Below are 27,641 nucleotides of genomic sequence, written 5' to 3' on the forward strand. Positions count from 1 at the left end.
TTACTGAAGTGCTGCAGAACACTCAGTTCTCGGCTTTCTCAGCAAACACTCTGTCCGCACCGCACTCCACTGAGCTGCACATCTGACTAAAACGCTACGTTAAAACGGGCATCTATCTCATGTACAAGTACAGTGAATCACAACTCAGAAAAGCTCAAACTGAAGATTGTCTTTGCTGTGACTGCCACACAGTAGCATGTTTCCTGCCAATGACACGGTGTTCAGTGGTGCTTTTAAGATGGATTTCAACATCCCATGCTGTGGTGATGATAAGGTAGCTATAGGAAGCTGTCACGTACAAAACCCACCTATAAAACGCAATGTCGTTGCATTTCTTAAACATCTCCTTTCCTTCATCCACTGGGATAGTCGTGGTAATGCTGCAGAAGTAGAAAAGGGAGAGTTTTAAACACTTGCTCGCTTGCTTGTATTTAGTGATACCACATGCTGCTCAACTGAGTGGAGTCATTCAGCTCATCTTGCCTGTTTGGTTGCAAGCAGCCAATAGCTGTGAGGATCTGATATAATAATATTATTATAATATATTATTATTATTCCTGGCACTTCTACTGCATAGCACTTTTCTGGACACTCCACTCAAAGTGCTTTACAGGTAATGGGACTCCCCTCCACCACCACCAGTGTGAAGCCCCACCTGGATGATGCGACGGCAGCCATAGTGCACCAGTACGCTCGCCACACACCGGCTATCAGTGAGGAGGAGAACAGAGTGATGAAGCCAGTTCATAGATGGGGATTATTAGGAGGGAATGATTGATAAAGGCCAATACGAAATTTGGCCAGGATGCCAGGATGACACCCCTACTCTTTTCGAGAAACACCCAGGGATTTCTAATGAGTCAGGACCCCAGTTTTATGTCTTATCCAAAGGATGGCACCTTTTTACAATATAGTGTCCACCATACTATACATTAGGAGCATTAGGACCCACACAGACTGCAGGATGAGGACCCCCTGCTGGCCACACTAATACCTCTTCCAGCAGCAACCTTAGCTTTCCTAAGAGGTCCCCCATTCGGATACTGGCCAGGCTCACACCTGCTTAGCTTCAGGGGTTGCAAGTTGTAAAATGCAGGGTAATATAGCTGCTGGATATATAACATGTTGTTTTCCTTTTACATGTAACATAAGATCTTATAGCCTGCTAAAGCAACATATATGATTCAAAGGTCTAGCTGTTTTTTGAGAAGCCAGGGTATCACCTTTGACTACAAGGCTGGGTAGCTTGTTTGAGACTCGTGTACTTTAGAACTATAAAGCCTGTAATGTACTTCCTGTTTTTTTCTACATGTACATTTCTAAAAAAAGCAGAGCAGGGGTTGCAGATGAGCTCTACAACTGACAAATTGTATTTTTATTAGTAGACTTAGAGTATGATTATTTTTTCATTTTTTAAGGACGTAGGTATTGCCCAGTGTGGGAGTTGAACTATTAATTTTGCGATTAAATAGCTAAAAACCTCCTGTACACTATTTACCGAAATCAGCTGGGGTGCGATAAGGATAATAAGTATATTATTCTTATAATAACATTTTATTATATATTATTCTTATTAATAATAAGTTAATGAGGATGGTCTGACATTCCAGATTTAGTCACAACACTGGATTAGATAAAAATTACATGTAAAAAATACATTAAAAATGTCTATAGTATTTTCAAACAAGATAATTAAATACCCTTCTTATACAGTAACAAGCTTTTGTAAAAATCTGTATATTTCCATTTTATTATTTGATTTTTTTAATAGATTGAAATTAGTCACAATTCATTGAAACAGACTATCGTACTGTTGCTACAGTTCCCCAAAATCGTTTTTTAAAAAGATCTGAACAGTTGTTTTATATGTTGTGCTTGTAGAATGCTGAACTATATAAATGCTTATAAATGAGCATCTAGTGTATCGTTATAATATTGAAAACATATATGCATTATCAATTATTCATCTGCTGCCTTCATTAACACAAAAGACAGGAAGCTACAGAAAATAGTTTTACGGAAAAAACAGGCGTTAAACGTCAGGCTATAGAACCACCATCGCCTATCAGAAATATAAGGCATACCGTAAACATAGTGCAACAAGATGACTGTAAATATACATTACTTTAAATACATATAATTTACTAAGTTTTCGAATCAATAACCACGATAAATATACACAGTGGAACAGGAAGTAAGTATGTAGCTTCTCGGCACCGGTAGGAACTGAGACACTTTTGTGCTGACTACGTACCTTTCACCTGTCTCTGAGACTTTTTGATCAGATGCCATAAGTAATCCAATTTGTTAATATTCGACTATTTATTTATTATTATTTCCAATACTTAACTCTCATTTGATCTCTTCCTCACGTTGTGTTTACAGAAATCGCATTTCCACGCCCCCTTACAAACTCCAGCGGGGTGTTTTTGGGAATTGTCGTTTTGTGAAAGTTTGTAATGCAACTTTTTTAGAAACTAAGTCTAGCATGAATAATGAAGTATATACTCACATCTCACAGTAGCCAGTGTTAATAACAGTATTATGTTTATTTCTTAGAAATATCAAGGATTTAACGTAAACATCTTTTTTGTAAACAATTTTAACACAAATGCTTATTTATTGTACCAAATATATTGCAATTTTATTAATATCACATACAAGAGTTAAGCAGTGATATAGAACATATTTATGCAAGATATTTATTCTCTTTTGTGTGGTAATTATGAGGTTAAATTTGTCGCTACCTCCCCTTTTTCACAATTGGCATATCTCGGCTTTCGTGTGGTAGTTAAAATTCAGCTCCCTCTACCGGCCGGAGTCCGCATTGCAGGTTTTTCTGAAACTGTTCCCGGAACTGTATGCAGGATAACGAAGATGCCGGAGCTGTCAGCGTTTCTCCCTTGTTTCTTCTTCTTCCTTTTGGGTCTATGGTCCAGTAACGGGGCCGAGGTTTCCCGATGGAGTATTCCGGTCAGTTCGGTGAGCCCTCACTTTTGTTTTTGTGTTTGGTGTCCGCGCAGCGCACTCGTTATAACCAGACAGCTGTTGTTAAAATGTTAAGACACCTGACTCGGGCGCCTCTAAACAAGTGATGTTTAAAACGCTAAGCTGTACTTTAATTAAAAAAATATATATAGATGTTTCATGATACTATGTATTCGTAGAAGTGTATGTGTGTTTCACGTTTGGGTTCAGTCGTTATCACTTGTAATTTAGATTTTCACTAGTTTCTGACTCGCAGGTTCGTATTGGTGGTTTAACATAAGGTGAGTCATCTCTGTGCTTTACTGTGATGTGCAACTAGGAACACGTTTATCTAATAAGCCTTGTTTGCCTCAACTTTAAATACATGTATACTCCAAAACCGTTTGCGCTAGACAGCACGTAGCCCTCAGTATTATTGCACTGTTGCAAGCATTGACTTTGGCTCTTACCTGCTATTCTTCCCCGCTTAGTGTGAGTATTTTAAAATACTGTTTTAAGTTTACTGTTTTATTTTTGTGAGAGATTTTTCTCCTTCTATACTGTCGATTTTAAATGTATGTAAAATAAATCCTAATGCACAAATTACTGTACATGTAGTTTACCAGTGACTGTTGAAAGGCGCTCTTACTTGTAATCACAATTTGCCTACACCATCCAATATTTTTGCACTGCATAAACACTCCACTTTCGGTGTTTTACGCCTGTATGGTAAGTGATATATTGAAGAGGTCATTCAATTTCTGAAGAAAAATACACTATTAAAATTATGAGCTAGGCTCCTATTTAATTTCTTTGAAACCAGTCATTAGATAGCTAAAGTATGATGACTGTAAGTTAATGTGTGATTGTAAGAGGGACATAATGCAGAAGAGCTGCTTAACTGAGTGATTTGTCATGACTAATTGGAAGATTCTGGTATTAGAAGATTGCACTTTTTTATATTATATATGTAATAATACAAATTAGATATGAGAAAAATACACCAACCAGTGCTCACTAACTGTGTCCTCCCTTACTCATTTTGTCTGTTTTTCTACTGTTCTCAGGTATCTAAGGATGTGGCTGTCTTCCGCAAAACCTTGTTTGCCAATTCCACCATCTACATGCAGTGTAAGTTTGTAGACTTCAGTCATTTCTGTCACAGCACTGGCCTATATGAGTTTCCCACTTATAGACTGGTTTCCCTTAATTTTCACATTTTAGTTTGCGTTTGTATGTAATATAATTTCTTGCCTTATCTCATAAGGCATACCCACTTACTCATATCACATGCTCTGTGGCCTGGTCCTCTGATAAAATGCTGTTTAGGACAGTTTAAAGTAATGTAAAGCATTTCTTCTACTCTTTACTTAAAGAAGATGGAGGATGAAGAAGATGGTATTAGTTCTGTTAGTCCTCATGATGAACATATTATACCTTATTTAAGTGCGTTAGAAATGGCATTAAGTGCCTCCGGCTCACTTCTCTTGGGTCCTGGGTTTGATTCTGGAATGGGGTACGTTCTGTGTGGAGTTTCCATTTTCCCCCTGTTGTGGGGTGCTCTTTCTTCCCACCTTCCTGGGTGATTGGCTAACTTAATTGTTTTCTAATTTAATTGTTTAAATTGCCCTGTGATGGACTGGTGTCCCTTCCAGGGTGCAGTCCTGCCTCATACCCTGTGCTACAGAAACACCAGGAAGAAGCAGCTTTCTGCAAATGGATTTTGTTAATGGATCAATGATACATGTATCTGTATTATCCTCTACCACAGAGATCCCCGGAAAACTGTGCAGGAGATTCCCAGAAACAAAGAGAAATGTTTCACCCTCCAATTGTGGCAGTGTTTATTATTATTATTATTATTATTATTATTATTATTAGCAGCATCAGCCTAGCAAATGCCCTTATCTAGGGTGACTTAAAATATACAATAACACATGAAGTAAAAACAAAAATAAGTCATTTAATACAATTGGAAAAATAAGTAAAAACCAAAATGACAAAAAACAGTGAAAGCAGGTGTAAGGTAAGACTGCAATGCCGGTGCTGAGCAGAGTAAAAACAATGTAATTTGCATCAAATGTAATGGGATAAGATAAGACTTTATTAATCCCGAAGGGAAATTGAGGATATGTAGGGAAACAATTTAAATAACCTCTGTTAGAGAAGCCAGGTAAGTATTGAATACAGAGCAGGAAAGGTTTGAACTAGGTCTTTTTTTAACACAGCATAGCAGCATTTTTCTCTTAAACCTGAAAGCTTTTACTGCATAAAATGCTTTTACTACATCTGCTGTGCAGATGCGCAGACTAATGTTTTGTGCTCTTCTCGTCTCATACTGTGCTTCTCCATCTCTCAGTTCACCACACGAATTCCTGTGACAACACGATGAGCTTCAATGTCAGCTGGTACCTGCGGTCCTCTGTGTGCTATAACGAAGTCTTCAACACTGCTGTTCGTATCACATGCTGTTTAACTCGTTCACAGGGGATCATTTGGGACTTCAGTTTCATAGCAGTGTGTGTTTATGTCAGGCTGTACAGGCTGCCATTACTGGTATTGCTGAGGAAGAAAATCAAAATATAAGATCATAGGAAAAGTTACAAATGAGAACAAGCCATTTGGCCTGTCTAGCACAGGGCTATCTGGGCTGAATATATATACTGCGTGTAATTCACAGTTATGAAAATTGATTGTTACGTTACACAAATAATGTGTAGTAGGTACATACAATTTTCAGAACTGATGGCATGCTTATTGACCTGAACTGAAACAACTAAGTTGTTGCACTTTAGTGGGTCCATTCTAGTGGGCCATAGTCTTTTAGCACGATCCAGGAAGTGGGAATTTATAGTTCTAGGAGCGTACAACACCATCAGGGGTACAGTAAGTTGAACTAAGGAAAGTAGGTTTTGAGCTGCATCCCATTGTCTTAGTCAATGAGGTTGATCTGTTAAAATCACAGCAGTGCTTTTTGAAACACAAATCTGATTCTCTTCAGCTAAGAAGAAAATTCTTTACTAAAAATCTCATCTTAACTGATCAGGAGTTTAGTTGTATTTCAGATAAGTAAGTGATTGAGGATGATTTACAGTTAAAGGCATACGTATTGAGACAGTAAAGTGAGATTTTTCATTTTTGCTGAGTACTAATGAACCTTGTATTTCAGATGGAAAGATAAATATGAGGCATGGGTACAGAATTTCGCTTTTGTTTCTGTTTCTTTTGTTTAATTTGCATAGATGTTAAGCCGAGTTAGAACAAAAGTGTTTTGTGTTCCATCCCTTCCCCCCAGTTTCAGGTTAGCATACAGTATGTATTGAGACAAAATAGCTTTATGTGAATTTTATGCTGGTTTAATTTTACCGCGCACAGTAAAGGACTCTGAGCCTGGGGCTCCCCAGTCCCAGGGCTGCTATGTCCAAGCTAGAAAAATGGCACAGGCCCTTGAGTGCAGGAGACGCAAGTTCCCTGTGGGCTGAGACAGATGCAAGACGTTTTGCTCGCTGACGGAAGACTGAACCCGATGCAGCAGCTGAGGGCGAAGATGGGGAGACAGTTGGCACAATGTGGCAGCCCCTGCCACCCTGATCAAGCTACGGTTTTCAGTTGTCGAAGCAGTGACTGGGGTGTCTTGTTTCTTGTGATTTTGCTGCCAGGATGGTGTGTTTAGAGTTTGGGATTTTTAATAGAGGAGGATTTACTTTCTCTTTTGGCTAGCTCTTTGGTTTCAGGCAGGGTTATTGGTAACAAGCTGGATTTTTAAAGCATGATACGTTGTCTTTTGAACTACACTACAGAGAAGAGGAAAAGGGCCAAAGATGTATAGTATTATTTTTACCCTCACGTGTCTGGTTGTGCAAATTCACTCAAACTAAGCCTGTATGCTTGAACCGTCCAACACCTGGTGTTCATTATCCCACAGTGGTGAAACTGCTATGCATCCGAAGTCTTACCTGTTTCTTTGAATGTATGTTGACATGCTATAGGTTTTAAAAAGCGAAATTTGACTTTGTAATTTATTTTTTTCATATTCTGACCATATTACATGAGTTCTTGCTGATTCTCAGTTTTCAATTTCTACTAGGTGTTTGCTAGTGCTATAAAATGGCGTATTCTTAAGGCTGCTAGTGAATAGATACCATTCCAGGATATCTCGGCACTCAGTACAGAGAGGAACTTAGGTGAAATCCAGTCTTGCTTAAGTTCACTCTTAATGAGGGGACTGTGCTAACCTGACATGTTGTTTGAAAAGGCTACAATACGTTACATTACACCTTGTTTATTGAAATCACATCCTTATTTAGCTGATCTCTAGATTTGTTTAGCCAGTGTGTTTTTGTTAAAAGTCATGGTCTTCCAGTTTACTTAAAATGCAGGTTTGTGATACAGGAAATAAAAACTGTTAATCACAAAGTGAAGCAATGGTTTATGAAGAACTGAGACCCATTGTGCTAATTTTCCACTGCCTTTTGCTGGCATTCCTCATTCTCTGCAGGACTTACATACCACTCGGGCTGAATCTAGGCCAAACAGGTCTGAGTGGGCATGTTTACACAAACAGCATTCTTCTCCCTTTTTGAAGGCTTCTTGAAGTGCAAGAAAATATTAGAATATCTGTACTTTACTCTGAAACTTGAAGTCATTAATATTTCAGAAAAATGAGAACCATTTTCTTGGTAGATTTATTTTTAATGCCTGACTAAAATAAGAAATCACTGCTGCAAACATAATTAGATGTGTTGGAATTGAAAGAACACAAATACTGTCTGGCTCAAAAGAGAAAAAAGGAAATGGTAGTGTTGTGGATTGAACATCAGATAGATTGATCATTGAAAGTATTAATGATTCGATCGTCTCAGCATTGTTGTATGCCATGAAAGAACATATTATCTGTCACAAGAGATCTATTTGGCATTCATGCAATAAAGTAACATTTTTAGTATTGAAAATATTTAATATTTAATTTCTATTTTGAAATATTGCATTTCCACACACAAATGCAGCAACAGGGCAGTCTTCAGATCCGCTAAGATCTCTGAAATAAATGGATAAGGATGTACTGGATGAAAGTGCTGAAGCTGAGAAATTAGTCAGTTCCAGCAATATTTCTGACACCGTCGCTACTGCATGAAGGAAGAAGTAGTTAAGTTGCTCAGCTCAGGCAGCCCGTGTTAGCCGAACTGCAGAAGAAGCACTCAGGAATGTGGGTAACTGTGTGTTCTCCTCTGCCACTTCACAGGATAAGGGCGCAGCCAGCATGTTTCTGTCTGACCACATGCTGAAGGAGAACTGGACTGGCTACTACAGCCAAGGCTCCATGTTCTTTGATAACTGCAGTCAGCTCATCAAACCACAGGTATAACACTCAACTTCACTTTGGCAGGATTTGTTTTGGGCAAACCCTCGATATACGTGTCCTTGTTCTGGGTGGTATGTGGCTGTTGCTTCCGGTCAGACCTTTTGGTGTGTGAACTAACTCCTCCCCCCCCCTCCCCCAACCCTACAAGGGCCTGCCTCCTGTTAAAGCTCAACAAACAGGAAGTGTGAGGGGAAATTATCAACACGTTGTATCAAATGCACTACTGGACTTGTCAGCATGCTGTGCCAGTATTTGCCATTTGCCATGAAATCCTCAGTCTGCTGAATGAGCTTTTAATGGATGTTTTTGGAAAAAGTACACGTCTAGTACAACACATCTAGAAATATATAAAATTGTCAACACATTATATAAAGACAATTTAACAGTTTTACAGTTTGGCATACAGTTGTAATGCCAGGTGTTTTAAAGGGTTTTTATATCACAATTCATTATATAATTTGTTTTTGAATGATCTTATGAAGTATGTGAAGTATAAGAAGACACAAGTTTGCCAATTACCAGAGACTAAATCCTGTGTTTGTTCATGAAGGGAACAGATACAGATACTCGTTTTTGCTAACAGTTCTGGTTCACAGGTTATACCATGTCCATCACTGTGCTGTATGACAATTTTTCTTGGTTTGTTTTCAGATTTACTATAAGGAATTTGTCCCATATCAGGCCCTGACCAGCGAGGTAAGTAGGCTACCTAATTTGTACCTGCAAACCACATCACATTACATGAGAGAATAAATCAGTTTAGCTTTCTATATGTAGACGTCTTCTACATATAGAGTTTTTCCATCTTAGGTGGAAGGAAGTAACTTTCAGAAATAATATTGAAATAAGCCCACAGACTATAAACTGGGCAAACAACTGCTGCTTTTTTTTAAAATAGGAAATTTAAAGAGAGCAGAGAGGGAGAGTAGGGTAAGCTCCTTGCGTTTTTCTTCATATCAGATATTGAAAGGGAGGAAACTGAAATAATCATTAGTATTATAGCGAATGTTCCTCTCATGAAGCAACGCCAACAATCAGCAGAGCAACAATCATTTGGTGGCTACAAAATGGTCCAGGCAGAAAGAAAAACTGAAAACGAAGACATGGCATTGTGCTGTCAGTCATTACAAATTACCTCTTGACATGATTAACAGGTTTAGCTTGCATAACTGACACAGCCTTATCATCTGCAAATATAGTATTCAGAGGCACGGCCACACTGCCTGCTCACTCGCCAGCATTGCTGAATGTAAGGCAGTGAAAATGTGTTGCCAGATTGATGACGTTGGATGGTTGGGTTGGCTGGGGAAAACCAAGGGTCTGGCAGAATGAAATGAATAAAGGACACCTCTCTTCTCAGACATAGTGATCAGGAAGTGACTGAGTGGTGGGCGTTGCTGTCATGTGAGAAACAAGAATGAAAATGAAGAAAGTAAAAACCCCTCAAAAAACATGTTAGTAGATATGAGGCTGCAGATGAGCTCTAATTCCTTGCTGTTATTTGTGTGTAGTTGTTGTTAGTTTGTGTAGAGCCAACCATATTAGAACATAATAGAAGTTACAAATGTTCAACTTGCCTTTGGTAGGAGGGAGGTAATTGATGGAAGGCTCTTGTCCAGCCTAGGATTGAAGGATCCTAAATATTCCATTACAGTGTCATGGCTGTGTAGCTCGTTCCACACTCCCACAACCCTTTGTCTTAACTGCACTGCCCTTTCATTTCCATTGGTGTCGTTTGGTTCGGTGTAGGGCTTCTCAGATGGGCTGGAGTCGTTTAAAAAAAAACAACAACTGAAATTTATGTTTTATTAAAGGGAAGTAAACCTCAAAACAAGACCTTCCCCCAAAGATGGAGCGAGAAACCTGTGAGTAAAACCCTCCTGCTGTTTCAGATAGCTGTTGTATTTTCTTCCCCAGTGTAACAGGAACAGGTGGACTGAATGGTGAAATAAAATAAAGGCATTCGACCTAAAAGGTGTTTCCCCTTCCACTGCACCTTACTATTATGACACCTTAAAAAGTTAAACTGTGCAAATATGAAGTATAGAACAATATGATTTTATTCTGAGAACAACCCTTTGGGCCTATCTGTTGTCCTTGTTTTCCCTTAGTGATTGTGCTATGTCAAGTCTTGAAACATACCAGCATGTCTTCATAATCTGTTACCTCCAGTATTAACCTGGTGAATGTCACAGCTAGGCTAGAGCCCGTGTCTGTGGCACAGGGCACAAGGTGTGACTAAGAGCACACACCCACTTTTCCCTCCAGGAGGGGTTGCCAGCCCATCATAAGGCCACAGAAAAACGCGGGGAGAACGTGCAAGCCCCACTCAGATATGCGAGGCTGGAGCTGGCGCTGTTAATTCTCCGTGTTTCTGCCATTTGTGCAAACATGGCGTAGCATTGCGGGAGTGGCAGGAGCCGCGGCGACCCCCGATATGAGCCGACGCCCCTTCTGAGAGGGCGGAGCGGTTAGCGAAAAACCGAAAAAACACCCGAAAAGGGGGAAACGCACAACAAAAAGGAAAGAAGAAAAAGGCGGCACCCGGGCTGGACTTACCCTGTCTAAAAGGGTCCAGTCTGGGAGAGCAGGCAGGCAGCACAAGGCCAAATATAATACTCAGCATGGGAAAACCAGTCAGCCTGCCCCGGTAGAGATGCACAGTGGGACAGGCAAAAAGAAAATAAAAATGCAGAAAAGCGGCAGCCTTGCGCTCAGGTACAGTTCCCTCTAGGACTGCCGGCGGAAGTTCCTCCCTTTCCGGGGGTCCCTGCTCGTCCCTCCGGGGAGGCGTTCAGTGTGTCTTTAAAGAGCCCTCACAGCTGTGGCTCGTCCTCATTCAGCCAGTACAGCTGTGGTTACAAAGGCAATGCGCATTGCCACAATGGCTGTTAACAAGTTTCCAGTTATATCTTACATCCTGTTCACTGATGTTAAGCTATTTTCTTGCTACAGACTCTCAATGCAGTCGCTAAGGCCTGGCAGGACAGACCCTACATGTTCATTGTGAAGATTGTGACCATTAGGCATGATGACAACAAGAGCACCCAGCAGGCCTATGATGATTCCACTGGGGAGTTGACCAGTAAGAACATGCATCCCGGGATTGTAATATCATGGAATCTCCTATGTGAAATCATGATGTTGTCACGGAAGTAAGATCCCTCACTGTGACATCTTGATAAGGCATATACACATCAGAGATGCAGTAAAAGATTGGAAAGCATTGTAAAATGAAAGTTAAATGAAATATGTATTTTAACTAACTCTAAGATGAAAGTGGTAAATTCCTTACAGTATATTCTTATTTAAATATCATATCTTATTAATATTGTTACAAATCAGGGGTTACAAAAACAGCGAATATCAGGAATTGACCGAGCAGTTTAGTCAATAAGTTGCTTTGCAGTGTGAACTGCAGGGACTCCGGCTCTTGGTGTTTTGAGTCTTTCAAACGAAACCTCCCAAATGGAACGTGGAAATGGCAGAACCACAAGCTTTCTGACGCTCTTTTTCTTTTTCCTTCCTTTGTTGGTTTTGCTGTGGCGTGCAGCTGTGCTGATGTGTTTTTTCCCCTCTCCCCCCCAGTGACTGTGGAGATGAAGGGGCCCCGCGAGTACTCCTCCCCAGCTGATTGGCCCCTCATGATCGTGAGTCTGCCAGTGTTTCACATCACTGTGCGAGGAGGGCAGCGGGGTGTATTAATGTCAGTGTGGGGGCAACTGTTGCCAAAACGTCCCCACAAAAATGGCAGCTCCTGATACTGTGGGGCATTTCGTTTGAGTAGGGTTTTGAATAGTAAAGGAAAACAAAATGCGCGTAAATAGGAAGTCCCCACAGATATGAAAAAACCAGGGGTGTATGTATGAGAGAGAGACAGCTTTACAGGTTAACTTCATTGATGAAAGTCAGTGAGTTGTTTTTATGCTTCCTAGTTGTGGTTCACTATTTCTGTTTATCCAGGCAGCCACCAGTGTAAATTCTGCCTTGCGTTGAGAACCGGCGTCGTAAATGCTTGACTGAAATGCCCTCTTGGTTGTGCCCTGTCAACAGTTCTTCATGGTGATGTGCATCGTTTACGTGCTCTTTGGGGCGCTGTGGCTCCTTTGGTGCATCTGCTACTGGAAAGACCTGCTACGCATCCAGTTCTGGATTGGGGCCGTCATCCTGCTGGGAATGCTGGAGAAGGCTGTGTTCTATTCCGAGTACCAGAACATCCGCTATAAGGGCGAATACAGTAAGGCTGGCCCTCCATGCAGTGCGCTAATGTTCAGAACTGGTACATGGGAAAACATTGTACGCAAGTACAATGCATGGGCCCTCTCTTTAATATGTGCAGCAAAATGCTGGATTTCTGTTCCTCAATAGTTGTGAAACTGGAACATTTATGACCCGGTTTAATTTAATGAAAATAATTGCTGGTAAATCAGGTATTTAAGGAAAAGTTTAGAGATTTTAGCTAAAAGATGTGATAAGGTCTTATGGTAACACCTCTCAAATATCTAAAAAGAACTAGTTGACGTTTCCATATTTGTTTGAAGATTTATTGACCTTCATTTGGGACCTTGAGTTTTAATTTTTTAGAAATAAGCAGAGGTTCTCATATTGCGATAAGAAGGTGTGTCACATTAGTCCTGTCAATTGTACTTTGAACCTCTACATCATCCCCGCCATACAGTTTTTGCTATTTCTTCTGATTTCTTCTTCAGACACCTGCAAGACGGTGTCTGATTTCAGAGATCTGCCGCAGGTCATGGGGCCCAACAGGCAGGGCGATTGTGGCTCAAAAGAATAACCAAACCATAGCTGCTTCTTTGGAAAGCATTTGTTCAAAAACAAAAGATGAGACTTTATACCTGGCCAATTATCTTTTTTTTTATGAACGGCCTTTGTTTGGAAACGTTACATGCTTTGTTTTGTCTCCTGGGAAAAAAACAGGTCAGTTCTGAAATGCTTTGTAAAATGTTAAATTGGTACCCCTGCAAATTTTCTAATTGACATTTGTAAGAGATCTTTTCGGAAAATACTTGTAGCAGAATAGTTTAGAAAGCCGAGTGATTAGTACTGGGAACCGCCCACTGGGATGGACAGGAGAAGGAACATACAGAGCTCTGTTCTCTGTCTGGGATACCAGTGTCCTGTGCCGCTGTCTCTCTCCAGTCCAGGGCGCGGTGATCTTCGCAGAGCTGCTCTCGGCCCTGAAGCGATCCCTGGCACGCATCCTCGTCCTCATCGTCAGCCTTGGCTATGGCATTGTGAAGTGAGTGCCATTCATAACTGGTGTGCGGGACAGCAGTGGCCGGTCAGTGCTGTGGTCCCCGAGAGTCTGCGGAAACTCCAGACTGGCACAAACCATTTTATTCCTAGTCCCTTGCTTTCTTTGTGCTGCTGTGAAGTATAGTCTACAGGAATTGTAGTATTTGTAAATGTGTCAATTGCCCATAAGTGAGATTCAGAATCAGGAAAGGGACAGGAGAACACTAACTCTTAAATGCCTTGAATTGATTGATTTGTTAGTGGTGTTTAAAGCTCCTCTGAGATGTGTGCGCTACGACCTTTAGAAGGAACGTTGTTGGTCCTGTGCTTGCCTTGTTCCCACGTGTACCTGCTGTTGTGTTCTTCCCTCAGGCCCAGGCTAGGCACCACAGTACACAGACTGGCAGCTGTGGGGCTGCTGTATCTGCTCTTCTCCTCTGTGGAGGGTGTCCTCAGGGTTACTGGGGTGAGTGCCAGTCTAACATATGGTGGCATTGTGGGCACAGAGTGGAACTGCGATCTCAGAAACTGAAGTTCGTCACTTGTATGTTTATGACCCAGCAGTGCTCAAACCCTGGTCACGGCAGTGCCATAATCCTGCAGGTGTTCTAGGACCCTCTGAAATCGTCACTTTAAGACTTGCATTCTGATCAGTTTAGAAGGTTAATTGGTGCAGTTCAATAAGAAAAGGCCAGCTATGGTCCTTGAGAGATCCAGGATTATTTAATGATCTCTAAGCTATTTGACTGCGTGAGCAGTGACTCTGCTTAAGTACTCAAAACAAAACTTTTTAGTTTCTAAACAGTTTTTTAGTAATTGATAAAATGAGGGGAAGCTATAAAATCTCCTGAAATGTGGGGCTCTATTCTACTGTACACAATTGCAGACATCAGTAATGGCCCTCTCCATTTCCAGCAATGTTATTCACTGATTTAGAAAGTATACAATGCTTTTAAACTATATAAATGTATAATGGTCTTTCCCCAGAGTTGATTAAACACATTTTTATCCTAGAAAATGGTAGTGAATTAATTATGCCACAGGGTGTAAATACTTATTTGTAGAATACTACAGATTTCCAGAAATAAGTATGAACACCATGTGAATGGTCAGTCCTGACTGAACTGTAGGCCTCTGTTTTTGTACTAGTTCTGCATCATCTGCAAGTTAGAATCCAGCAGTGAAGAGCTGATCTCGTTTGAGGGTGAAACAGGCAAACACTGCCAAGTCCTGTGTGCGGCGTAATGTGTCCATTCAAGCTTAGAATTACAGCAGTATAACAAAGTGAATGCCAGTGGGGACTGAAGGTCATCTGATCTCTCTTCTTCTCCAGGGTTTCTATGGCACTGTGGCACTGGTGGCCAACCTCAGCCTTTCCTTGATTGACTCCTGTGTGATGTGGTGGATATCCTTTCCTGATACCTAGGGTCTTACAAATACAGTCCATATACAGTTGTTAGAAGCCGGCAGTCAGAGTTACTCATCCATTCACTTACATAAAGTCAAGGAGAGTAAAGGAGTGCCCATTTCTAGACCCCAAGGGTTAGGCCTCTCAGTTAAAAAGGTTAAAGAGGTACAACAAAGGTAATTACCTCAATTTCCTAATTAAGAGCCACTTTGGAACAAAAAGTACATGAGGTTCTCCTAATGGAAGAACTAGCAAACTAGGAATTAAAAGTTTACTTCAGGTTTTTAGCATTAAAAAGACAATTATTTTGCAGATGATTATTCAGATTGAATAAAAATAAATTAAATAAACAGTGACATCCCTAAGCAGATAGGATATTTTGGACATTTAGATTTTTTTTTCCTGAAGCCTATCTCTGTTTGGGGGTATAGTCGGTTATAACACCAGTGTTATAACTGTCCCTTTTCTCACATGACAGTAATGTGATTTACCATAGCAAATGTTATTAGGATTGCTAACAGCTAGTATAAGCATATACCCATCCATCCGACTGCTTCTTCCAATTCAGGGTTTTGGGGGAGCCAGAGCCTAATCATGGCAAGCCATGGGTACAAGGTGGGGTACACCCAGGATGGGATGTCTATCCATCACAGGGCAGACACACAGACACACACACTCACACTTAGGAACAATTTTCCCAGTAGTCAGTTAAGCTACCGTATGTCTTTGGACTGTGAGAGGAAACCGGAGCATCTGGAGGAAACCCAGGCAAACATGGAGAGAACATACAAACTCCATGCAGATAGCACCCTGGTAATCGAACCCAGGGCCCCAGTGCTGCGAGACAGCAATGCCAACCATTGTGCCACCAGGCCACCCTGGTATAAGCTGCTGCATAGGGATGTACAGTGAAAGCAAGGTAAATTGATGCAAATGTAAATTAACCCATGAGTTAAGGTGTGCCATAATATAGATCTACCATGGTCTAGTTCAGGTCCAGAAACCATTGACCTGCTGATAATGGCTTTAATCAAAGTCGTCCATCATTGTTCCTGAACTGCAGCTCACATCTTCATTAGCCTCTCCCAGACCATCCGTCTCCTGAAGCTACGCAAGAACGTGGTGAAGCTTGCCTTGTACCGGCACTTCACCAACACCCTCATATTCTCAGTCCTGGGTGAGAGGCCACTGCTGACCCTACAGCCATGGGGTGGGGGTGGGGGTGGACTGTGTGGACATGGGCTTCCGACTGTCATCTCCTCATGTGCTCACGCGGCTAGCATCAACATGGCCCGCTTCATCATGAAGCTCCACAGAGCCTACAGTTTAGCCATGTGGCCATGTGAGCTGTATGGTTTTTGATCGAATTACTAAGGCAGTGATTACTAATGCTGAGGTCTGTGAACATGGCTTAAGCCCATATTCTCATACATGAAGCAGGGCAGCCAGCTTATCAGTGCTGCAGGACTTCTTTTGGGTTGTAGTGAGGAATCGATCTGTGCTCAGAGTGGGGCTGCCTGCGTCAGTGGCAGTAGGAAAGATTCCACAATCTTATGATCAAGAAGAGTAATGGGATAATCAAGACTTTATCTAAAAGGAAACCAAGATCTTAAACTGCCTGTAGCTGATTTCTTGATTAGTCTCTTGTGGCATCGGAGAATTAACCGATGTTAGTTAGCCAAGCGGGTTTTGATTCCTCCTGTAAATTTTGAAGGGCCATAATCATGATGTGAACTTTGATTCAGTACTATCTGTGTTTTATTGGATAAGCATGTGGAGTCTACTTTGCTTAGAGATAAGATTTTCAATCCCCAAAGTAACAGAGCAAACTTGCCTCTTTGTGTCTTTAGAAAGCGCTCATACACATAGCGTGTAACATAAAACTGCTAGTCCCAGAACATCATCAATTATATCTCTACCTAAAAAATAATCTTTTTCTTCTTTTGTATTTATGTTCTCAGCTTCTATGATTTTCATCATTTGGACAACAAAAGTATTTAAGATGGTGGACTGTCAGACGGTGAGTTTTTTTTTCTGCTCCATTGAGCCTGTAATGTGTTGTAATAGCTCAAGAGACAAAAAAAGAAGAGGCTCCACAGTTTTCTTTCTTCTCTTTTCAGCATGGAATAAACCTATTACTTGTTTCTTTGCAGTCTGTACAGTATATGTTTTATTGTAATACCATTGATTGTTATAAATAAACCATGGGCAATGAGGAGATGAGGATATTAAAGTGCCCTTTCATTAGGTTCTTGGCTTAAAGGTTTTAAATGTTAGTGTCATAGATAATAGCTTGACACCATTGGCTCCTTGGCCAAGCACACACATTACTTTTGAATCTAAAATAGCTCTCATAATAAAAATAATTTCTTTTGTAATAAAGGTCTTACAAAGTAGTAAAATGTCCAGTTGTTGATCGATCACAGTGGGCTGGTCCAGAACTCTCTCATATTAAACTGAGCAGTGTTAATTTTAATATGAACACTGAGTTGACACAACTGTCTGGAGCCAGTCTTCATACAAACACACATGCAACATGGATGGCCTGATGGAGAGAGTCATGCATATTTGTGCTACAGTACATAGCTCTGTGAGGACAGTCGGTCAGTTACACTCTTTTTAGAGGGCTGCTTATTTGAAGTCGGTTCTGTAGAAAACTGTGAGAAAACCCCACCCTTGCTATCTGAACTGTGTTTGCAGGGCTGGAGGGATCTGTGGGTGGATGATGCCTTCTGGCGGCTGCTGTTCTCTACCATCCTTTTGGTCATCATGGTTCTGCTCCGACCTTCTGTCAACAGCCAGAGGTAACTGAGCTCTCTGGGGCCCTGACAGGCTCTTCTGAAGTTTATTCTGCTAAATATGCACTCATTTCTTACCTTGCTCTCGCTGTTTTCTATCTCACTTTTGCTGTTTAACTACACTTTGAAAATGCTTTGTAAGAACAATTTCAGATTTCCCCTACATATGCATGCTTGTGGCTAATCATATCAATGATTAGAGCAGAGTGGAAGCACTGCACCCACAAAAAAGCATAATGAAAGCACTGTAAATTAGACTAATGTGCAGAGAAAGCATAATAAAGGTTCACAGTCTTCACACAAAATCACCGGAGTGACGCTTGACACTGAATTTCCAGCTCAAGATATTCTGAAACCGTTACACAGTAACGGAGGCTTTCAGATACATTTTTGGGCAGTATTCTTGAGACACAGCTGGATGTTGATCTTGAGTTGAAAGATACAGTATTAATCTGTAAAGTCAGCATTAAGCTTTCGCTGAGATAAGAATTGGTCCTTAATGCTAGTGCACCATCGAAATGTAATACTGATCAGCTGTTTGCTATTTTTGACTGGGTGAACGGATGTATTTTACCGATTTGCTCACTAGTGAGCACTCGGTACTGATTTTATAAATTATAATTTATCTTTCAGATTAATGGCAAGTCACACTGCATTGTATCTGAATAAAGAATGATAAAGGGCCCAAACAGAATGTGCCCAAGGAACTAAAAATGTAGGAATATATCATAATCAAGAATAAATATAAATATTGATAAATTGAAAGAAAAGAAAAATCTCTTACAGACAAAAATTCAGTGCAACAGATGAGGAGTAAGGACTGGAGTTCCCCAAGCTTTTGAATAATGTAGTAAGGCAGAGGTAACAAGTTGCATTGCTGGAAGGCCAGTGGTTTGGCAGCTAGTTGAGATCCCTTCAACAGCTGCACCTGATGAGCCGGGAGAAGCTGTTTAATTGGTCCAGCAGGTTTAGCCAGTTCATTAAGAACTCGGAAACGCTGTCCCACCAGGATCAGGACTGGACACCCATGTAGTACGGTTTCCAGGAATAAAGAATAAAGATACCTGTGGCCTTTGAAAAGCCTGTGAAGCAGCTTAGCCCCCTATTGTTTCATACAGGTTTTCCTACTCCCCACTGATTGATGAGGATGAGGAGGATGAAGCCAAAGAACCCATGCTGAACGAAGCATTTGGTAAGACTGAATGATCATGGGGTAACAGACGTGTATACCGTAACTGCCAACATTCCTTGATTGTTTTTCAAGCAAATCCCACAGCAATTGTAGGCAACTTGATAAGATAGTACTATGTAGAGTGGATGAATGTTAAGGGCACATGAACAGCCTATTCACACTTTTCTTGTTTCTCTTTGTCAAGTGGAGAAGTGTCTTGTCACTGGCGTCGTTATGAGACCTCGTACAAAGTTAGTCCTGTGTACGTCTTCACGAGGTTCTCCCTGAATTTGAGTTGCCATGAGCAACTGTGTCATTGCTTGTAAAGCTTTATGGTAGTAGTAAGGAACGCAAACAGTTTGAACAGATTCAACCTCAAAGCACTACACTGAAAACGGTGAACAGTGGATTCCAGCCCTGGTACTGGGCTGCCACTTTCTCTATTGGTTTTTATTCCAATTGAGCTCTACTTCCTTAGAGCCAATTTGATGACTTCATTGATATGCTTGCTGGTTTAGACTTGGGAAGCCTGTTTCTGCACTGTCATTAGTTGAAAGAACTACGTCAAGGATACCAATTCCAACAACATAAGCATACAGAACTTTAAATAGCCTCTAATCTGCTTGATTATACTTATTTCAGACTGGACATTTCCTAATAGGTGATCAGTTGATTATAAGCAGAATAAATGGTGAACAGAGTAAGGTAGGAAATGGAGCAGAAATATTAAGTCCCAAGGTAATAGAAATGGTTAATAAACGAAATTCCACAGGATACATGTCTGGCAATTCCCTGTAGCTTGTTACCTCAAATTCAGACATAGGAGTGTTTTGAGAAATTTGTTGTTGATTAACGAATTTAAAACTGCAAGCAAATCCAAAAATATAAAATCCATTAAGGAGATCCAGATTGATATCCAGTAGGAAATGAGTAAAAGAATGATCCATCAGGGAGAAAAGTATATATTTACCAGTATTTAAAAATATAGGAGAGGGTGAGTAGACTGTGTCCATCCCATTGTTTGTCTTTTTCATAGAGGGAATGAAGATGAGAACAACAAAAACTGAAAGCAATGGCACCCCAAAAACTTCAAACAAAGAGGTGAGCATAGTCTGGGAGTCAGGTCTGTCTGCACTGCAGTCTGCAGTGTGTTCTGGGAGTATTGCAGTTAGCTTAATTAGCTGATTAATAGCATAGTGATCAACTTCTAACAGTCGAAGGAGCTAGGTAGGCTGAGTGGATGCCTCTCACCTTTAATTATTCTTACGTTCTTATGGTTCTGTCAGTGGTGCCCTCTGCAGAGTGTGAGCACACCAAGAGAGAGCGATTCTGTCTGTACAGTAGAGTTGCCACATTACTGCAGGTTCCTGAGCATTGGTACTGCATTTAACTTGCATCATTCTTTGATCTCTTATATATATATAAATCATATTCAGAACACTTATAAATGTTAAACATTTCGTCAACCACCAAATGCAAAAGTATCTGAAGACTTTGTGGAGTGAGGAAAATATTAAGTCGTTCTATAAATCCAGTATTTCTTGCTAATCTCCGTTGTTTCTGTGAAATGGTATGTTTTTGATTCCCTCAGGATGAAGACCTGAAGTGGGTGGAAGAGAATATTCCCACAACAGTTGCAGATGTGTGAGTACAGCTGAAATGCAGAGGAAGCTTTTAAAATATATATATATATTCCAGGCAGGATCAACCCTTAGTCAACATTCAGCAAACAATAGTAGAAGACAGTGGTAATGTATACTATAACTTTAAAGATCTTAGTCTTTAGTCTAGCCCAAAAATACAGTAGCATTACTCCAAATCAGTTTAGAAGACGAATCCTGCTTGTGCACATCATGAGGTTACGAATGATTTACAGATGTGCACATTAGTGTAGTGATTCACATCTGCACACTGCGGACATCCCTTCTTACGAGGGGAATAAGGAGGAGGCTTGGACTACCTTGTGCGTCTTACTCTGTCCCAGGGCTCACAGTGGAAAGGGCACACAATAACCTAAGAATCTGATAATTTCACAGGATTTTGCAAACAGTGTTTCCTGCCCCATTCCTGATCATTTTTCTGTACTTTATACACACGTTTGTTTTTCTATCTTTGTGGGGACTTCCCAATGAGTCACTACTCCCTACTGTGCCAAAATGAAAATCTGGACGGGGTGAAAGTAGACTTTTCTTGTCAGCAACATCTGGCTTGTTGACGGTCTCTACGTTAATACAAAAGTGCTGTTTCCATGTGATCAATGTCAGTCTCATCTCCACCTTTCACTCCCATGTCCAGTATTGTAATCGGTAATTTATTACGTATCTTCTTGTATCTTAAGAAACAGGTAGATTTGGCAAAATGAGACTCAACAATGTGCACTCCATTCCACACTTTACTAAGCTTAAAGTTTTCATTAACTTCTAAGGCCAACACTTCTCCTGTTTCCTTAATAAAGACACAAGTTCATCACTAGCTAATCTTTCACAAAAGCAGGTACTGTACCTGATTGTACAGTCTGGATGTGTGGGACAACTCAGAATAAAACACAATACACTGTGGCACCACACAGGGTCATCAAAGCACTGGGTGATCCCTTTATTCCAGACATCACTGGATCCTGCCTGAACTATTACATTAACTGACCATGACAGGGTTTCCCACGTGTCTGCACAGGAGCTGAGACCATCTTGGTGGGCCTGACTGGGTTTCCTAGGCTTGCTGTGTGACACTCAATCCTGGAACCTGCCAGACACCTGTGATTTTGCAGGGACATCAAGCTGGAGACATACATCTCTTCCAATGGGGTCTAATTCTTCTTCTAGCCAGCAGCTATATCACCCTGCAACTCACAACTGACAACTCACTGAAGCTCAGCGGGTGTGAGCCTGGCAAGTACCTGGTTGGGAGACCTCCTGGGAAAGCTAAGGTGGCTGCTGGAAGAGCAGTTAGTGGGACCAGTAGGGAGCCCTCACCCTGCAGTCTGTGTGGGTCCTAATGCACCAGTATAGTGAAGTTGGGTGTTTTTCAAAAAGTGTAGGGGTGTCACCCCGGTCTCCTGGCCAACTTTTTACCAATCATGGCTTCCTAATAATCCCCATCTCTGAATGTGCTTAATCACTCTGTTCTCCTCATTGATATCTGGCTGCCGTTGCATCATCCAGATGGGGGTTACACATTGGTGGTGGTGGAGGGGTGTCCCTATTACCCTGAAAGACCTTTGAGTGGAATGTCCAGAAATGTGCTATGCAGCAGACGTGTCAGGAATTATTAATTATTATTGCACTGTTGAGCTCACAGTGGTACACATGGCCAATGGCTTTGACAAGTGACTGTGCCGTTGAATTCTCTGTGTAGACAGGGAAAGCTGAACCCCTGACTCATTAGTCCTACTTGCTACTTTGTATAGTGTTGAATGTCTTTGAATAATAAAAAATAGCCACTACTGAGTTGTTTGTTAATTTAGCCCTGATTAAAAGCAGCAGCAGTATAGAAGGAACTTCTTGAATCAACAAGATTTAAAGAATGAAGGAGTATCATCCCGTTGTCTTTAGCAGGTGAGGTGTAGATTTGGTCTTCAGTGCTGTGTGAATTGAATTTTCTCCCTCTCTGTCTCTCTAGGGCACTCCCAGCCATACTTGATGACGAGGAGGTATGGTCATCTCTTTCTCATCTTAGTCTCATGATCCCAGTCATATTTTACCCATTAAACCACAGAATTAGCTGTTCAAGACCTGCCCATAACACAAAGCCACTGATGTGTGCATTGCAGTTTGCCTGTTTGTGTGTCTAGCTTGACTTTTGCATATTTGATCGTGTTTTGTGCGTTTTCTGACTATGAGCTCTGTGTGTCTGCATGTAGATCAGATTTTTGATGTGTGTGCCTATTATGCAGTGTGTATCTGCTTATTAATCTTTGAACTCTTAAGGAATGTACATATTGCCAACATATCTGAAGAATATTGACATTTCTAAATGTGTTGCTTTAACCTGGCCAGATTTACTATTAACTTCTTAAAAATGTGTAAATAGTTCATCTTGAGGGAGTAACTAATATATTTTCTGAATACTTTAAACAATATTTTTCATGCTTAGTGTTATTTTTGGAAGTGTCCCTATTCTCCTTTACAGTTCGTAGTTCTAACGTTTTTCTTGTTTTTCTATTTTTCTGTTGGTCTCATAAATATTTAAGTTTGAAGTTGAAGCATGTTGCCAAACATTTTATTTAAGAGCACTCTACATGAAAAAGAAAGAAATAGAATGTTTTCGTGTTAGAATAAATATGACAACTTTCTTTAGAAAAATAATTTTATGGTTTTGCTCTGATAGAAGTATCAGAAAACAAATGTTGCAGGGGCATTCAGACAGTTTTGAACAAAAATATATACAGTAAATTTTGGACTTCTGAGTGCAATCACATTTCACCTCAATGCAGTGCCAATTTGCCCTTGAAATGGGGTGTTCTCCGATAATTAAACCCCCCTGATTGCTCCCTTCACCATTTGCCAGTAGAAAACTTCAGTAAATTGTCTTTAAACTGTGTACCACACAATACAGGCTTCAGGTCCCATAATAATAAAGGGAGTAAATCTGAGTTGTAGGCTGGATAATTCAGCTCTGTAATCAAATCATGATCTGTGATCAGACAAATTGTAATACAGCAGCAAAATGACACGTGTTTCTTCATTAACTGCTTTATGCAGGGTGACCAGCAAAACAGTGCACTATTGAGCAGTAATTTTCAGACTTGTCTGGCATGAAATTCATGGGTCAAGACGTTTATACTGTAAATAGTTTCAACAGATGCCATTTTTCCCCCAATTTTTTGTGACCTTAATTAAACAATCGAATACTATCTTACTTTACGTAACATATTGTAACTGAACTAGTTGCATTTGAAGTTTGTATGGACCTTAGGGTCATCTTCAATTTGATTCTTTACCATGTACTGTATAAAAGTCTTTATTTATTGTGCATCTGTGAAATAATTTGAAAACTCCATCATTCAGTGGCTTTGAAACAACAGAACAGCATTAGTTATCAACAGAAATCTTTATTTTCAATACTTCATAAGAACTGCACAACACTCACATTCTGACTATGTAGTCACCAAGTCTTTTTGTGCCTTGCATATCGCAAATTGAGTCCTGTGCTACAGTGTACAGTTCAAGGTTTTTCTGTTCACAAGCTTTGCAATACAGTTCATCTTCTGATTTACTGCAGTTTGGAGACTTTCAGGTTATTTAAATCTCCAAAAAAAAACTAATTAATAATCCTTGGGCTACAGAGGTGATATTATAATTACAGCATACAACAGTTAATTTTACCACATCGTATCTCTATGCCATTCGGAGAATATATGGTCCTTAACATGCCCTCTCTTTTGCCAGGAGATTTTGACAGCCACGCTGGAGAGGTCGAAGATGGAGTAGAGATGGGAAGACTATGATGCCGAATTCCATGAAGTGCAATCCCTTTTCCTTTTTTAAGGATGACTTCCCAGAATGAGACACTTTTGGTCTTTTGGCACCCAATTATTTTCCCCTTGAGGCTGGAGAGAGCCTGTCTGCACACGGCGGAGATCGTGTGCAGGGTTTAGTGTCTGGAGCAGGAGGGGAGCTGTTGACCTCATTGGGTGTAACTATCATGGGTTCGACGCAGTGAAATAGTCGGGCTTTGCACTTGGGCCTCGGAGCAGAATAACAGCAGGCCTCTGGATACCACGCCTGGAACTAAAGCAACAATCCGAAGTTGTGGAGTGAAGTGGATGGGGAATTAGTAATAGGGTTTGACTTTTTATTTTAGTTTTTTTAAGAATTGTCTAAGCCGCTGTTACCCATTCCATGGGGTTCATAGGCTTCCTGGATATTTCGTGCCTTTTCTTCGTCCGCTGTGTTGCCCTTGTGCGTTCTGTTTGTTGGCAGACTGCAAGATTTTTTTTGCAATGTCTGATCTTAAAGGGTGCGTTGAAAATCTCTCTCGTTTCTGATTTCTGAAATTCTTAAAGAAGGCATCCAATGAATATTAAAAGGATTGAGATTTACTGAGCAGTACATTACAGACTGTTTTGAAGTCTTTGTGTGTTTTTATTTAATATAAGTTACATCCTGATGTCTGATTTTTTTTATTAGCGTTTTTGAGAGATCAGAGTCTCCTCTGTCTTTAAACGGGAAGGCTTTCAGAACGTCAAACTTAAATCACCTGAAAACTGTCATGATTTTTATCATTTGCTATTATTAACTCATGATGGCTCCTGATTTGTTACACATTCCTTAAAGAAAAAGAGTTTCATCTTCCAGCTTCTCAACACACCAGGGCTTCTTTTCTGTCCTTTCAAATTTTTTTCATAGCATGCATCCACAGTAATTACAGGACTATGGATTAGTTTCTGTACAATGTCACCATTTGCCATGATCCAAGCAGTGATTGGTAGAGCACATTAGTGTTGTAAAGGAATGAAGTTTTATTTTGCATATCTTGAAAGAGCTTTTATTTATAGGAAAACATTTTTTACAACAATTTTTTGTTAATTTTTTAACATGAAAGTTAGCAGTCTAGTCAATTTTCAATGTAAGAATAACACAATGGCAATAAATTGATGATAATGCCTAAAAAATGTGATCGCCATGTTTACAAAGTAATACCTAACTCAGAAGCTAGTATGGGGATGTGTCATGCCTGTCTTACACCACAGATGAAATAATCTTTTACAGCTCAGCTGTGGGCTTGTGCTGAAGTATAAACGATGAGCATGGGTTAAGGGAGAGAGCTGCTCTGAGTCACCTGGCACATGATGAAACTGTCCTAGCTCTAGCAGAGAACAGTGTCGGGCTCATTCTCCAATCTTCAAAGACGACGCTATGTGCTTGAAATGAAGGTTGAAATTGGAACACTTCATGTACTAATGTACGCTTAGTTCAACTCGTGAGATCGGGCTGCTTTAAATTTAATTTTACAATGTTACCTAATTTTTTGTTTGCATGTGTTTGAAAAGTAGTATTTCTTATGATTATTTTGCTAGCTTGCAGTATAATGTACTGTATAGCTACTTTCCACTTATGACCTTCAAGAAGCTACCTGCCTGCATTGTCCTTCATGTGTCGACTGGGCAGTGGATCTAGTGCAGATCATTGATAACGGGAAGTGCTTTCTTGTAGAATGTACAGATTAGTTAAAATGTGTGCTTAGTCAACTTTTGTTTCTATTGTGATTATTTTTTGTTTTAAAAAGGAATTATTTTTTTCCCCAATTATTTCCAAATCTAGAATTCTCAATGGAAAGAAAAATCCCAAATGAAACAGTTTGAAGTCTCAGTCAGCACTTATTCTGTACTTTCATTACATTTTATCTTTCTTTATAGGCTGTAGTCCAGTACACAGCCTGTAATCGGACATTGCAATAAATGTTTATATGTTCACAATGATAAAACCAAAATCCCAGTTATTTGCATTCCTTTGTCGTTCCATGCTATTGCTCTGAACAAAATATGCCTGCAAAATGGGGTGGTGTAGTGGTTACCATTCCTGCCTCGCAGTGCTGGGGCCCTGGGTTGCTGTCTGTGTGGAGTTTGCACGTTCTCCCCATATTCACATGGGTTTCCTCCAGGTGCTTTGGTTTCTGCCCACAATCCAAAGACATACTGGTAGCTTAATTGGCTTCTGGGAAAACTGACTCGGATGTGAGTGTGTACGTGACTGTGTGTGCCCTGTGATGAACTGGTGTCCCATCCAGGGTGTATCCTGTCTTGTGCCTGTTGCTTGAGGGACTCCGGCTCCCCCTCAATCCTGTAATGGATTTCTAACTGTAAAGTTAGAAAATGGATGTTTAGACAAACAAAATACGTGATCTTTCAAAACTCAATTTACTTGACCTTTGTACCATTAACAAAGGGTGTGATTTTTGTGATTTATTCTCTTACAATCTGATGACGAAGACAGACCTGTATACTGGGAGGAGAGAAGGTTGTATTCTGATGGGCTTTCTGCTTCACACCAGCTACAGTACAACCTCCCCATTGTTTGTTACCCAGCCACTGATTGTGAATGTTCTTGATGCTGTATATGTGATGCTAAGAAATTTGAGCTCTAGGAGTTAAAGTGAGAATTTCTCTTTGTTTTCTTAAAAGTAAAATATGGCTTACTTTCTTAAAGAAGACTAAAGGCATGAGACCTAGGATAAAAATCATACAGTCACTGGTCAGTGGTCCGGTAACAGTGGTTTATACAGTATAGTGGAGCACTTCACAAATTTATTTTAGTGCCTCAGACTTTGTCCTGATGCAGTTAATGATAAATACCTGGGGTATTTTTTAAAGATTATATACTCTCCAAAAAAGAACATGTGTTGTTCACTGGTTTGTGTGAAATGGGATCTGCTTGTAAAAAAACAATTTTGTATGTATGATTTGTTTCCAGATTAAAGTTTCTATTAAACAGTTTTATTTTGTGAGTTATTCTCATTTGTGTGCAATTTACTTGATTCAGATCTTGTAAAGAACACTCAGCATTTACAGCTCTGCAACAAATTATCAATAAAATCTTTTTAACGAAGGTCAGACTAGTAAATTGCAGTGCACTTGCTGTCTTTTCTCACTTAGTTTTGCTTCCCCCCTCTTAACACTCTAATTACCGTGTACATGTGCACAAGAACAACATAGTCAATGTAATAACCGTTATGGCTCTG

General features: G+C 40.3%; 2 protein-coding genes across 6 annotated transcripts in view; one reads left to right on the forward strand and one right to left on the reverse strand.

Annotated features, from left to right (window-relative positions):
• The window catches only part of ganc (glucosidase, alpha; neutral C), a 26,454-nt gene extending 24,044 nt beyond the window's left edge, over positions 1-2,410 (reverse strand). Inside the window, exons 1-2 of one of the 2 annotated variants that reach the window (XM_088926111.1) lie at positions 2,255-2,410; positions 309-380 (exon numbers count right to left, since the gene is read on the reverse strand). Coding sequence is in view for 1 of the 2 variants with exons in the window: in XM_088926110.1 (XP_088782236.1) it covers positions 309-380; positions 2,255-2,292 (110 nt within the window). In the remaining variant the exon portion in view is untranslated. The remainder of the gene's footprint in view (positions 1-308; positions 381-2,254) is intronic. The other variant, XM_088926110.1, reaches the window with a different exon arrangement.
• LOC148828401 (Golgi-pH regulating cation channel-like) lies at positions 2,175-27,394 on the forward strand. 4 transcript variants are annotated; one of them, XM_088926113.1, is made up of 21 exons: positions 2,175-2,194; positions 2,868-2,982; positions 4,035-4,098; positions 5,327-5,421; positions 8,210-8,326; positions 8,981-9,025; positions 10,144-10,194; positions 11,285-11,414; positions 11,918-11,979; positions 12,383-12,566; positions 13,490-13,589; positions 13,958-14,051; positions 14,919-14,990; positions 16,062-16,170; positions 16,955-17,013; positions 17,694-17,797; positions 18,910-18,983; positions 19,999-20,063; positions 20,554-20,606; positions 22,581-22,611; positions 24,350-27,394. In XM_088926113.1, exons 2-21 carry the CDS (start codon positions 2,878-2,880, stop codon positions 24,389-24,391), a joined length of 1,656 nt encoding a protein of 551 aa, XP_088782239.1. In that variant the 5' UTR covers positions 2,175-2,194; positions 2,868-2,877; the 3' UTR covers positions 24,392-27,394. The 4 variants fall into 4 exon arrangements, with proteins under 4 accessions (XP_088782239.1, XP_088782242.1, XP_088782240.1 ...); XM_088926114.1 differs by lacking the exon at positions 2,175-2,194 and having other exon boundaries at positions 2,858-2,973; XM_088926116.1 differs by lacking the exons at positions 2,175-2,194; positions 5,327-5,421 and having other exon boundaries at positions 2,852-2,973.
• Positions 27,395-27,641: the final 247 nt, after the last annotated feature.

Source organism: Atractosteus spatula, chromosome 9 (assembly GCF_055471065.1).
Source record: "Atractosteus spatula isolate fAtrSpa1 chromosome 9, fAtrSpa1.hap1, whole genome shotgun sequence".
NCBI lineage: Eukaryota > Metazoa > Chordata > Actinopteri > Semionotiformes > Lepisosteidae > Atractosteus > Atractosteus spatula.